The sequence below is a fragment of the Tenrec ecaudatus genome, chromosome 17, assembly GCF_050624435.1.
Source record: "Tenrec ecaudatus isolate mTenEca1 chromosome 17, mTenEca1.hap1, whole genome shotgun sequence".
Taxonomy (NCBI): domain Eukaryota; kingdom Metazoa; phylum Chordata; class Mammalia; order Afrosoricida; family Tenrecidae; genus Tenrec; species Tenrec ecaudatus.
This window is the reverse complement of record NC_134546.1, coordinates 62,339,324-62,353,407: the sequence shown is the minus strand read 5'-3', so window position 1 is coordinate 62,353,407 and position 14,084 is coordinate 62,339,324. Positions and strand designations below refer to the sequence as shown.

Below are 14,084 nucleotides of genomic sequence, written 5' to 3'. Positions count from 1 at the left end.
CCTTCTGTCACCCGGGTGGTGGTCTGGTGGCCGCAGAGAGGGGAGAGGACAGGGAGGCCATCCGAGCTTCACTGTGAGAGCAGCTTTGAATTGTGCAGCCTCGAGCCATCAAGGCTTGGCTCCATGAACTCAGCCTGCATTGGGGCTTATCTCGTGCCTGGGCACATTGCCCAGCCGCTGTCTAACTTATGAGTTCCTCCAGCTAGACCCACAAAGTCTGCCACCTGCTTTCGACGTGCATTCTTGCTCACGTCCTGGGTCACACTGGTCATTGTCTGCAATGAGAGGTGGTCAGAATCTTGGCCTTACAGAGTTTTCTTATTCGCTACTTGATATCCATGAACATGATCACTTTTTAAATGATTTCAGTTTTTTAGTTAATTTCTCTATACATTTATTTTCCCCTTGCAATAGGTCTGCTTTGGTTGTTCGGTGGGCAAATGTAATGAATGTATTTAATCTTACTGTTGGAGCTGCCAAGATATTTTGTGTGTGTGTATTTCACTCCTGCTGGTTTGGCAGTTTTTGCTATACTCTGGATGAAATACGATCTCCTGACAGCTATCAGAATGAAGAAGAGGTGACAGGGAGGAAAGGAGAGAGGGAGCTCTGGTTGTATTTCTTCAAGTCAAGAGGAGCTTAGGATTGTCACATTTTCTGGAAGTTCTTAAGAGTGAATAGTAATTATCTTTGGGAAGGAATATATGACCAGGTATCAGAGTCTCCAAGGAACGTTACTGGTTCATGTAAAATCACATATGCGGTAGATGTGTATTGCAGCCCTTCAGTCCACAGCTACGTGCCCGGTGGGGTACTGGGTGGGAAATGAGTGAAACAGAAACCTCCTCCTCCTCCGTCCAGAGAAAGAGGCTGTAGTGACACTGCACGTAAGCGTTGCCCAAGCCTCAGCCCCTTTGGACCTTGGGACCTTGCGTAGGCTACTCACTGCTCTGAACGTCTGCTTTTACAGCCCAAAATTAGGCCTTGGCGAGGATTCCTTGAGGTTAAGGTCTCACACACTCATGCACACATCCACCTGTGCACTCATGCATAGCGGCTGGTTAGGCTCGCCATAACTTTTTCACTAGAAAGTGTGGTTGTCTGTTGGTGGGTCCCAGCCGTAGCTACATATGTGTGCTTCCTGGGATAGCGTCCATCCACTTAAGCTCTCCTGTTTCCTTACAGCCTGAGAGAATTTCAGGGGAGCAATATGGAATCCATTCTGATGTCTGGAGCTTAGGGATCTCTTTCATGGAGGTACGTTGCTTTTGTTTTTTAGTTGGGCTTCCATGCATGTTTGTCCTACTAGGCTGTATCAGAAAGAATGAAGAATTGCGGGGGGGGGGTGGCTAGAATTAAACTAAACCTCCAACTTATCTTGTATATATGTGCACAGAGTTTGACTCCTAAGGCGTTCCTTTGATGTCTTTGTGAACTGACTCTGAACATTATTCTAAAGCATCATTTCCCACAAATTCCCTGCAAAAGACTTATTTGGGGTACCTGTTAAAAATACAGATTCTAAAACTCCGTGCAAAATCAATTACGTAAATATAGTCTTCCAGTATTCACCTCATTCACCTGTTTGCTGGGTACTCCGTACCACGTGGACTCTGGAGCCTGTGTTCTGAAACAGGGGCTCCTGGGAAAGCCAGCATGTTGCTCGGCTCCTTGGACACACATGTAACTTCCCAGAAGTGATTACACTAGAGGGTACAGGAATACTCATTTGGATGTATAAGTTCTATTTTTTTAATTTTTAAAAAAGCCCCTTCATTCTTAGTCATATTTGTTGTGTGTATATATTGTCTGCATATATGTATTTATGTCACAGTAGGGTCTTGGGGGTGAGGGTGATGGGAAAATGAAGGGGCTACAATAAGTTCATGGAATTAAAAGGTAATGAAATTTTTACATCAACTTGTTGAAGTCCCCTCATATGCCTTTCTTTAGTCTTTACAGCTGTATTTACAATGGACTTTATCCTAGTGTGTTACATGTAGCCCCACTAAAATTCTCCATGAACGTTTCTGTAAAGAACAATTGGTCTATAAAGAAATACATAAAATGTGCATTAGGACAGCTGGCTCAGTTTGAATTACACTAGTACTGAGTGTTGGTTCTCATTGATGCTTCAAGAATGGTTGCTCACTTACATTGATTCAAGGAAAGGAGTACTTTTGAAAAGCAGAAAGGATTTTCTTTAAACAAGATCATGGATAGAGTTGCAGTCACACTTTTATCACCTTCTTTTGTTTGTTTGGTCAACTACTTTTCTACGATTTTTGTAATGCATGAATGCCCTTGTATTTGAAAGGAAATAGCTTCAGACTCAATTCACCTGTATTGGAGAGAGAAAGCAAATATAAAGTGCTCAATGTTTATTAAACCATATTCTTCTGCTACTTCACCAAAGGGACGCTACAAGGAAACACAGCACATGTGCATCCAGCAGAGAGGTCAGCAATTCCCACATGACAGAGGCTGGATGGGTGCTCAGAACTGAGTCACCCAACAAAATCCCGAAGGGCTTGTTCATTTAGCCTGTTGTGGGGAAGCTAGTGCTGTCGATGGTGGAAACTGGGCCCTGGTTGTCATTTCCCCTTGCATATTGTAACTCGGTCATGGAAACTGAGTAAGTGACCAGCTGTACTGTAGAACTGAGATGTTACGTGCTATAAAGAATCCTATATTGAGCATCAAAGGCCTAGATTACTGTTCACTTTGCTGTTAGTGTACTAGGTGGCTGTGTACAAACCACTGCTCCTTGTTCTTTCCATCTGTACAATAAATTTGTTAGGTCACATGATCTTTAAGACTCTTTCTAGACTAAGCAGTTTCCCATCATCTTTTCTCGACTTTCACATAGCAAGTTTGAGTTTGTGTGTCTTAGACCGTGCATACCCTTGTTAGGTTCCAGCAAGTCAGCTCCAGAACAAAATACTAACTGGTCCTGTTCTATCTACAAGGGGGTACCCCCGCTAAAAAAAAAACAAGAGAAAAAATTTCCACAGGGTGGAGCTTTCGTAGTAGACCTTTTTCCTGCTAGGCAAGCATCGAGCAGCCGGCTCTGAGTTAGTGCTGCCCCCGGTATTGTCTCCTGGGAAGCTTCTCTCTGGTCACAGGGAATTTTTTCATATAAGCCATTTCACTCCAACCATATCATTTATGATGGCCAATTGAAGAGAACAGCGTGTGGCTGTGACATCGTGTTTCCTGCTCAGGAAAACTGCTGCAGAAACTGCTGCGATGTTGAACACAGTCTATAAGGACAGCGCTATGGGAAAAACTCAAGCACATGAGTGGTTTTCTCATTTCAAAAAAAAAAGTGAAATGACGATTATAAACCTCGTTCTGGATGCCCATCAACTTCCCAAACGGATGAAAATGTTGACAAAATGTGTACACTTGTTTGACAGCTTTGGAGACTAAGACCAGCTTGAAGACCAACGGACCAGTGAAGAGATGGGGAAGTTATCCGGACTGTCTTGGAGCTCAGTTCAGTGAATTTTCACGGAAGATTTGGGAAGGAGAAGGGTCACTGTGAAATCTGTGCCTCGGGTTCTGACTGACCAGGAAAAAGAACACTGAGTTCTTTGAAAGAACAGCTCCGAAATGACCCAGACTTTTTTCCAAGGTCATTACTGGCGATGAGACATGGTGCTATTCTTACAACTCCCAAAACCAAACATCAGTCAATTCAGTGGAAGACATCGTCACTTCGCCCAAAACAAGTGATATCAAAGATCAAGACAATGCTCGTGTGTTTTTTGATGTGAGGGGGATAGTGCATTTGGAGTTCATTCCACCAGTCAGACTGTTAATCGAGCTTTCTATTTAGAGGTTCTGAAAAGATTCTGTAACAGTGTACAGCGAAAAAGGTCTGATTTGTGACAGATAAGGGACTGGTTTTGCCACCACGATTATGCACTTGCTCGTGCAGCCATCTCAGTATGCCAGTTTTGGGCAAAAAAAAACTTGCCTCTCTTGCCCCATGCACCTGACCTATGCAAGTTATTTTTGTTTTCACTAATGAAGAGGTACATGAAAGGACAATGAATTGATGACATAGAAGAGGTAAATAAAAAAAACAAGAGAGGTGCTGTCAGCCATCCACACAGATGAGTTTGAAAAATGTCTCCAAGATTGGAATCACAGACTTGGCCAATGTATTAAGTGCAAAGCAGAGTACTCTGAAAGTGATATGGTTGTTTTGTGTTAAAAAAAATTGAATATATAGCTTTGAAAAGAAATTGGGGGTGCTTCTCGTATACAATTATTGCTGTATTTGAAACTTTGTACATTCCACATTCCAGTTATCAATGGATGTCTGCAGCTCTTTCTTGTCATTTTGAATTGTTGCACATCAACATGTGAAGGTCCTGAAAGCTCTGCTCCGTCCACATCATCAAGGTCGACTTTATGTTGAGGAGGCAGTTCTTCCCCAGCCGTATTTGGAGTGTCTTCCAACCTGAGAGCGCATCTTTCAGAACCATATCACATTCTGCCCTGCAGCTAATCACAGCACGTTTTTTAGGAGGAGATTGCCAAATCCTTCTCCTTAATCCCGAAGCTCCATGGGAGCCTGTCCGCCATGACAACACGGCTGGTGTTTGACATACCAGTGGCCCGTTTCCAGCACCACAGCAACTGGCAGCCCCCCTTCCCCCCCCCCCCCCCCCCCGCCTGGATAAAACAAAGTATCTCCTAGATGTAAGATTGGGAGCACGTGCACAGGGTCACCATTCGTTCCTGTAGCATTCATATCTTTATTCGTGTGTTGAGCTCCTGCTGTGCTTGCTACGTTGGCAATGAGACTATAGTAAAAATCAGGGCACTCAAGGCTTGGCACACATGGAGTTACATGTGGTGATATGTGGGTGGGACATGAAGAGATGAACTGAAAATAGAAAGATAGCTAGACAGTTTTCCAGGGGTGAGTATAAGCAGGATGAGGACGTGGAGCAGTGATGATGTGGAATGCATTTGGATCCAGTGTCAGGGCCGTCCTCCGTGAGAAATAAGTGCTTTTTATACTATGAAAAGTAGAAGCCCTCTGACATCAAATGCAGGGTTCTACAGTGGAGTGTGTCTTCTAGGTTTAAGGAAATCAGAGAGACCAGTGTGAGTGGAATGAGGTTAACAGTGGGAAAACAGAAAGAAATCAATCAGAGGTAGCTAGGGCTAGGTTAAATATAGCCTTGTAGACCGGACTAAGAACGTTAGGATTTGCTCAGAGCAGTGGGCAGCCCACCCAGAGCATGGAGCAGAGGGTGGGGAATGTCTGGCCCAGGGGTCTTCTCAGGGCTCTACAAATCACCAGCCCCCACTACCATCACACTCTTTTACTAAAGATGCTCATGTCACAGGCCTTGCACAGAGTCTTCAGTACCAGGATCTCTTCCAGTTCAGCAGCCCTGTTTGGGGAATGAAGCAGGCCCTCTCCGGGGTTTGGTCAGCTGTACGCAGTGTCTGGAGCTGGCAGAGGTAGCGGCATCAAGTTGGAAGTGACCCTTCAGAACGGGAAAAAGTGAGATTCAGCTTGACTAGAGTGTGGCTGCTTTGTTTTTGTCTCTACTTGGCCCCTTCTGTGCGATGTTTGCTCGGGTTTGCAACTCGGGTTTTTACCCATGTTGTTCCCTCCTGTGGGTCATTGCCATAGATGCGGCATGTGTGTGGGCTCACTTGTAATGAGGAAAAGAGATTGTGTAGAATCAGTGTGGAAATTTAAAATCAAAAACAAAAGGAATAAAACAAAAGACCCAGCAAGTCCCACTTATAAGGACAGAAAGCCCACGAACCTGGGACAGACTGGGAGGGTTAATACTGCCCTGGGATATGTACGTACCTCTCCTGGAAGGCTGCCACACACTCAGTTACCCTGGTGATTTTTAGGACCATACAGGGAGGAGCCCTGGTGGCCTAGTGGTTAGTCACGGGGCTGCAAACCACAAGGCTGGCCATTTGAATCCACCAGTAGCTCCAGAGGAGAAAGATGAGGCTTTCTGCTCAGAAATCTGCAGGGGCTGCCCTGTCCCAGAAGTTACTCATGGGGCCGCTGACTGCAAAGTTCAAACCTACTGGCAGCTCCAGAGGAGAAAGATGAGGCTGTCTGCATCTATAAAGACTTAGAACCCCGGAAACCCGATACAGGGTTGCTGTAAATCTGAATGTACTTAGTAGCAGTAGATGTGGGGTCTTCACCTGGTAGTTGTTATTGAAGACTCCAGACGTGAAAATGAGTTTGGTACATGAACAAAGGCTTTCTTTTAATGAGTCTATGGTTGTTGGTTTGCTTTTTTGACTGTTTGATAAGCAGATGGGGAACCCCAAGACATTTTAGGGCACAATGTTTCAATTTCACACAGTTCAGCGTGTATGTGTTGTCCCATAGAATGGCTCATTAGGTACTCTGTCCACATCCTGCATCACTTGTCAATCTGTGGCCGGGGGTTGGGGAGGGTAAGTAATTGTATCTGCAAAAGCTGGATTTGAATTTGGTCCTTCTTAGCCTAAAATCAGTCAGTGGTGCATCTCCTCTAGCCTCGTGTGTGCATTAGCCAGGGCCATGCATGCACATTAAAGAGCCACAGGGAGCGTCCTTGGGTGCTCTGACTCTCACTGAGTGTGCTCTACACGTACACGTTCTGCTCGGTGGTTCTGTCGGGCGGGTTATTATAACCCTTATTAAGCTTGGTGGTGAATCTTCTTCTGACAGGCTTGTCCGCAGGAGTCAGGCTGAAAGGCCCATCCTTAGCACATGCGTTTTACTCTTTTCACTCCGGCCCTCGTCCTCTCGGCCTTTGTGTGCCTCTCACCCGCAGTCCCTCGAGTCCACGGCCCAGAACAATCTGGCCTGATGCGCTTGGTTAATTGGTGTGTCATCTAGTCCTCGGAGACGCCTCTTCAACATGATCACTGTTTTATTGCAGTGGTTTGAATGATGTGTCGAATGGTGAAAGCAGGGGCCGGGCCTCGGGAAATGTCTCGAGGTAGGTGAAGAAGGGAGGCCGAGAGCCGCACAAAGCCATTGCCATCCAAAGCACCCTACTCCGAAGGTTGTTGTGGTTCTGGTGTTTTGGCAGAGTGATTTCTGAGTTTTAGACGGAGCCTTACCAAATTCCAAACAAATCCACATGGAAGTAGCACTCGTGGGCGATTTCAAAGGACGGATCTCTGTTCTCACCGTTCAGGGGACTAGGAGTTAGACGCCAGGGCCCTCGCTCTGGGCTGGGAGGAGGCACGCTCTTTGTCCGCACTCGGCTAGAATCTTCAGCGCGGCTTCTCAAGGGCTCTTTCTCAGCGTTCCTTGTAGCAGCCGCCTCCGCGCCGTCTGCACCTGCTCCTTTCTTATCTCTAAAGAGAAGCGATGCTGGCACTGCGGTTGCCCATGGAGCTGCTAACCCAACCACCAGCCCCTCCGTGGGAGAACAACTCTCTGTAGGCGCAGTTCTACCCTGTCCTATGCGGTTGCGATGGGCCGGAATTGCCTGGCCGGCAAGAGGCTGCTATTTCTAGAGTCGCCCCATCAACATTACATAGAGAACCCCATTCTCGAGTGTCCCTGCACCCTCCGACGCACAGCTTAGGAGTTAGAGCATGTATTGGGGGAAGCCCAGCCCAGGCCATCCTGCCAGCTGAAAGGCTATCTTTAGTTTCTTCCTCAGCATCTTCCTGTGGCATCGAAAGTTTCCACTTTGTAGCCGAGTACTTTATGGGTGGATCAGTTTCTTGATGACAGGATTCATATCTGATTTGGCCACAAACCCCTACACCACCTAGCACAATCCCACTCTCCTACTACTCAACACGTTTTGGCTCAATTCTCTTATATTTGTGTATTGGTTTTCAAGCAGATTCGGATAATTTGTTCTAATTTTCCGTTTAAAATTAAGTATGTATTAAGTGCCTATAAATGTTCGTAGCGTTGAGCTGAGTCAATCCCAAGCAAAGAACAGCTTTCTCTTTTGTCAAAGCATCAGACCCAGGTTCCAGGCCCACGTCTGCCTTTGTCGCCTGTGACATAGGGAGTTAGTCACTTAACCTCTCTAGGCCTCAGTTTCCTCACCTCAGACACGAACAAGGTCAACTTCAGAGCTGGGAGGCAAAAATCCCAATTTGACAATTCAACAGTCATTCCCACTTTTAAAAAGAGTCGCCCTTTGAGGTGTTTATTCTTGATCCCAAAGGACCACCAACTTGCAGATGTCCCGTGGGATGCCTGCTTAGCTTCCACTCTCACCTCCAACCGCACAAAAAGAATCATAAGGAACCTTCCCCGGACTAGAACTACGGAGACAGAGAAGACAGCAGGCACGCTTGGAAGTGGGAAAGCAGAAGGTCAACAGCAAGCAAGTGGCAGAGCTCGGGCTCCTGATCTGCTGTTAAAGAGCCGACTGCAGCCCGCCCTGCGGTCCTGGGCTGCCACCACTATTTACAAGCAGGGTACCCTTAAGCAAGTCACATTCCAGAATGATAGTTTCGCTTTTTTTTAATCTGAAAAATGGAGATAACCGTAGTATTTATATTTTTTTAAACCTACGAACCAAATCCACCGCCATTAAGCCAATTCCAACTCATAGCAACCCTATGTGAGCTGTAATACGGGATTCTAAAGCTTTAAAATCTTTATGGGAGCAAAGAGCCTCCACTTTCTCCTGTAGAACTGCTGATAGGCGAAGCCCTGACCTGTGCTTAGCAGTCCGACGCGTACCCAGCAGCACCAGGGAGCTCCTCTGTCTGATGCCATAGGGGTCTCTATTTCAGCTTGAGGTTCTATGCGTCCACTGCAATGGCTCCACACAACTCACAGACAAAACTCACCACTAAAGGGTTTGTTAAGAAAGTTAGGTTGTCGCGCCAGTGTGAGAAATGCTCGGGGTTGAGCTCTTTATCAGGACAGGTCACGAAGTTCTTTCAGGTCTGTCGATAAATGCCCAAAGGAGCATACCCCTCCGCTGTCAGCCTCAACCTCAAGGCTCTTAAGCTCAGTGGATCAGTAAACCCAGCTCCCTGATTTAACTGCCCAGAGGCACCCTCTCTAGTCAGCCTCAGTCCAGAAGCACTCACCTTCATTTCAGTGGGTTAGCAAGCTCAACTTCCCCAGTCAGTGCCCAGAGGCACCCCACTTGGCACCAAAGCACCCGCTGTGCTTGCTCCGTGGGTTGGGAAGCCCCTCCCTCTGCTCCAGGCTCTGGCTCCTGGTTCTGCTGCTGCTCCGCTGATGGCAGAGCTGTCCTCTGCATCCAGGAGGGCCACTGTGCAGGGTCCAGAGGACGAGCTCCACTCCTGGCTCTTGCTGATAACGAAATCCTCTTCCCGCTTCTCAGCGGGCCCACTTTATACCCAGCAGGATGGCATTGCAGGGAAACCTGTTCGCAGTCACTCACAGGTGAATCCCATCAGTATCTGCTCCCACCTTCTTACCAGACCCATGCAGGAAGGGGGGGGGGCGGAGTTAGAGACGTTGGCTAGAAGAGCCACATTAAACAATTCACTGTCCTGCAATTAGTATTCATATACTCCTAGTACGTTCCCTCCGTGCCTGCTGTGTGGCAAGCACTTGGCTAAGTGCTGAGGCTACACTGGTAAATAACAGAAAGCGGTTCCCTGTGCGGAGCACTGAAATATAATTAATGTCGACTTTAGTTGTAAACGTAGATTTTGACAGACTTGTTTTCTGGCTCTTTACTAAGCATTTCTATTTAACATTAACCGCCCCATAAGGAACCTCAAGTTGCTGTCGAGTGGATCTGTGTTTCAGAATAGAACTACGCCCCATAGGGTTTTCCCTGGGAGTCCATCCAAGGGGCGCTTTCCCAAGGCATCACTGGGTGAACTGGAACTCTCGAACCCTCTAACTCTCCTGTTAGCAGTCCAGTTTCAGCAGTAACAGCTATGCTACCCAGGGCCTCCGTCGATGAGGTACGCACTACTCTTGATGCCCACTTTACAGGTGGGGAAACTGAGGCACGGCGAGAATCAGTGACCTGGGTTAAACAGCTAATAAGTCTCAGCTGGGACTCAAGTCCCCGCAGCTTGGAGCTCAGTGTGCTTTAGTGACTGTGCTGCGTTATAAACAAAAACGCAGATAAGTAGCTTCACGTTGCCATCAGGGCTGCCAGCAGGGTGCACTGGTAGAGACAGCGTTCGCTCCTCTGTACACTAGAGCTAATGATACCTCATGAAGCTGGGGTGAAGGGTTAGCGGACCACTTGTGTGAAATGGCCAGAACTGAGCAGCCGGCCCGTGCGAGAGTCTCAGGCAGTGGTGGCTTTGTCTGTTATTACAGTTGCTGTTTCCATGTCTGCAACACCCAGCACACCTTTCCCGGGAGGCAGACATGTGTTCTACTTCGAGAAGCAAGATGCTCTTTGAAACAGCCTCCTGTGTGCATTGAGTACTTACTAAGTGACAGGGATTATGAAGCATCAACTTGGTTTGGTCCCTGCCTCTAAATATGCAGAAGAACCTCTTCCCCACCCCACACACACTTCTTTTTCGATCATTATTTTCATGAATTTCAGGGGAAGGAAGCTGTGTCTTAATCCAATTTGTTCCATTAGCTGTTCCAACTAATAAAGCATCTCACTTGTCGACCAGAAGTTTCTGGAGAATTATCCAAAGATGAAACTCTCAAAGGAAATTCCAGTGGGCGGTTGTGTAGGCGAGCGAGTGTGGGTCTGGGCGCGTCCTTGGAGGCCCTTCTGCCGTCCATCCAAGAGTGTTGAGGAAAGGCGCACCACACCGTGCCCGTCGCGCCCACCCCGCTGTGACTCCCCCACCTGTCACTGCAGCTTAACTTGATTTTCCCCCATTGTCCTTTCTCTCTTCTTTTGCCTAAAATTTTGCGTAACTTCCTGCAAAAGGAAGCTGTTACAGTGACCTTTGGCACATGATGGATTGACTAGTTGAGTCCTTTGCAAGGCTTGTGAAGGGATCCAGCTGTCTCAGATTACCACGCCTAAATGGGCATTTTCCAAGGTTGTCAGGGAGCCCAGTGGACGTGGGACAGGCAGACAGAGTGAAGCGCTTCCCGCTGAATGAGGCGCTGTCGGGCCCTCTTTGTGCTCCGGGTCACGGAACCACCGTGACACTGCTAACACAAGATGGAACGGGGCTGGCAGTCCCCGCTAAGCATCTTATGCTCTTGATGGATTTAGAGCTGGTCTCACAGCTTTCGCAGCAGTACATTTCCGTATTGAGTGTCTACTCAAAAACACACACAGAGGGGGCAATTGGGAGTTTTTAAAATATTAAAGTCTTGATAGTAGCACACATAAAGAAATAGAAAACAAAGCAAGCAGACGCCAACCTGTCTTCAGATGTTTCAAGGGCTGTACATGGCAAAGCAAACCAGTCCTATATGAATTCAGCAGGCTGAAGCTTCTGAATAGAGATAGAGACAGAGACAGACATGACTGGAGTGTGTGCCATCTAGGCGATTCCAACTCGTAGTGGCCCTGTAGGAGAGAGTCGTTCAGACTGTGATCTTTCCTTATAGGAACAGATTGCCAGACTTTTTTCTCCCAGAATCACACACGCGCACACACACATACACACACGCGCACACACACATAGGTTCAAAAAGTTTGCGGACAAATTGAAGTCAACGATTAAGGAATTGTTGCATGAACTTGTAGAAGCCCCCTCATTGATCCACTCACACATGGCTTTCTGTTTGATTAGTAAGATGCATTTCCTAACGCAAAGATGCCCCACACCTTGGCTCCTCAGTAGTGGAATTGTCCCCTTTAGAGGTGAAAATACCGTCCCGGGGGACCTGTGACTAGTGACTAAATGACCCCTTGACTCAGATTGTCTTAGAGGAGAAGCACTGAAGATAGACAAGTTCAGTCCTTTCTTTAGTCGCATTGCGGACGTGCTGAGAGCCTCCTATGTGAATGACCGTCTCTTGGCTGGGCCCTGGGCCACTGCTGTGACAAAGCTGACAAAAGCCCCGCCCGCAGGGAGCCTACATTTTAAAGGAGGGTGCCGGGCCATAGCACTCGTGTCACGGAAATAACAAGATGTTGGGATGGGGACAGCGGCGTGAGGTGGACTACATTGAGTCGAGATCTGCAATACAAGGAGCGCGGCTCCCAATGAAATGCAACCTCTAAGATTCTTTGAGTCTGAGACTTCTGAGAACTACAACTGCTAACTTAGGGAGCCCTGGTGATGCTGTCTGGCTGCTAACCTCAAGGCTGGAGTTCAAATCCACCGGTCGCTCCTCAGGAGAAAGATGAGGCTCTCTGCTCTCATAAATATGTGCAACCTCAGAACCCCTATTTAGCGTCTCCATGAGTCAGAATTGGCTTGCTAGCAGTGGGTTGGGTTGCGAACCTAGAGGTGCCCAGTCATAAAAACGACTGATTTTACAATTCTATCTCTACTCAGGGTCACTGACCTGGAATTGGTTTTAAAATCCCTCTTGACGATCATCCACATCACATCACACACTTTGATTCTAAACTGGACAATAACAGCCTTGACGGTTTCTATACATTTATTTATGAGAAAAACGTATACACATCATCTTGTGTTTATTAACTAGAACTTGATTTTTAATTAGAAGAAACCTTGTAAACCAGATCCTTTTCCTCTCCCCAGTGAAGAAACTCAGGTTCAGCGCAATGAAAGAGACGTGCCCAGCATCACAGTGCATGCCCAGTACTGTGCAAAAATCACCAGATTTAGTACTTCTGATGTGTGGTCTAGTGCTCACCCCCTCCTGTTTTCCCAGCGATTGGCATTTCTTTACTCAGTGTCATTTTGACAAGAAGGCTGGCTATCAATTATATACATGTAGATTTAACAAAACCATTCATACTCATTATCTCATTTAAACTTCTCCCTATCGTGATGGAAAATGACTGGAAAACTAGGGATTTAAAAAGTAGACGGAAAATATAAAAATAAATAAATAAAATAACTAGACGGTACAAGAATGTACTACCTGAAGGAGCCCCTGTCACTAGTGGGTTATGGGTTGGGCTACTGACTTCAGGGTCAGCCATTCAAACCCACCAGCCCCTCCCAAAGCAAAGATGAGACTGCTCTCTTAAAGACTTGACAGTCTTGGGAAACCACGCGGGCCACTCTGCTCAGTCCTACGGGATCCCTATTTGTTGGAATCAACTCAGTGGCAGTGGGTTTGGTGTTGTGGTTTTGTAAGTATCAAAGTTCCCATTTTGAAAATGAGGAAACAGATCCAAGCAGGACCTTTCCAGGAGGGTTAAACATGGCTTGACCACTCTCATGTCCTAGCTCAGGGGTCCTCAAACTTTGTAAACAGGGGGCCAGTTCACTGTCCCTCAGACCCATTGGAGGGCTGGACTATAGTTTTAAAAAAAAACCAAACCATGAACAAATTCCTATGCACACTGCACGTATCTTATTTTGAAGTAAAAAAACAAATGGGGCGAAAACACCCGGTGGCCGGATAAATGTCCTCGACGAGCCGCATGTGGCCCGCAGGCTGTAGTTTGAGGACGCCTGCCCTAGCCCATGGATTAAAGTCCGTTTCCTCCATTGTGTTGTAGGAAAAAAGATCAAGTGATTTGAAGACAGCAGAGCTGGATGGTAAATGTAAATGAGCAGGAAAAAGGAAAAGGCTGGCTTATTGTGTCAGTTAAGACCGCTCTTCATAGGGTGACTGCTATGCTATCCCTATAGCTGGATTGATTTCACCTTGTTTTGAAAATGTGTCATTGGTTACTGGTTTTCAGAAATCAAGACCTAGTTTATCATTAAAAAGAGACAGGAAATTTAGCCTAGTCTCAAATATATTTACTCTACTGGGAGGGAGGGGAGAATTCCACCCAGTCAGTAAGTATTTATCCAGTGCTGCTCTATGTTGGCGGTGAGAACAGCAGCTTTGCCCCAGGAGATCGTTGGCGAGTGGGGAGGAAAGTAAATAAACATGCGACAGAGGCATCCAGTCCTGGGCAGCTGAGAGCAACGTCAGGGAGGGCATGTCCAATATCCACTACTGCACGATGGCGCTGCTGTGGCATGTCACCGAGCCCCTCTGACCGCGAGACCGAGTGCAGCTGCCCCATAGGCTGTCCTCTTGATGGAAG

At 47.0% G+C, this 14,084-nt stretch overlaps 1 protein-coding gene across 2 annotated transcripts in view; it reads left to right on the top strand.

Annotated features, from left to right (window-relative positions):
* MAP2K5 (mitogen-activated protein kinase kinase 5) overlaps positions 1-14,084 on the top strand; it is a 288,293-nt gene that overhangs the window by 175,258 nt on the left and 98,951 nt on the right. For both annotated transcript variants that reach the window (XM_075535636.1, XM_075535635.1), the window contains exon 16: positions 1,186-1,257. In XM_075535636.1, coding sequence (XP_075391751.1) covers positions 1,186-1,257 — 72 coding nt within the window. The remainder of the gene's footprint in view (positions 1-1,185; positions 1,258-14,084) is intronic.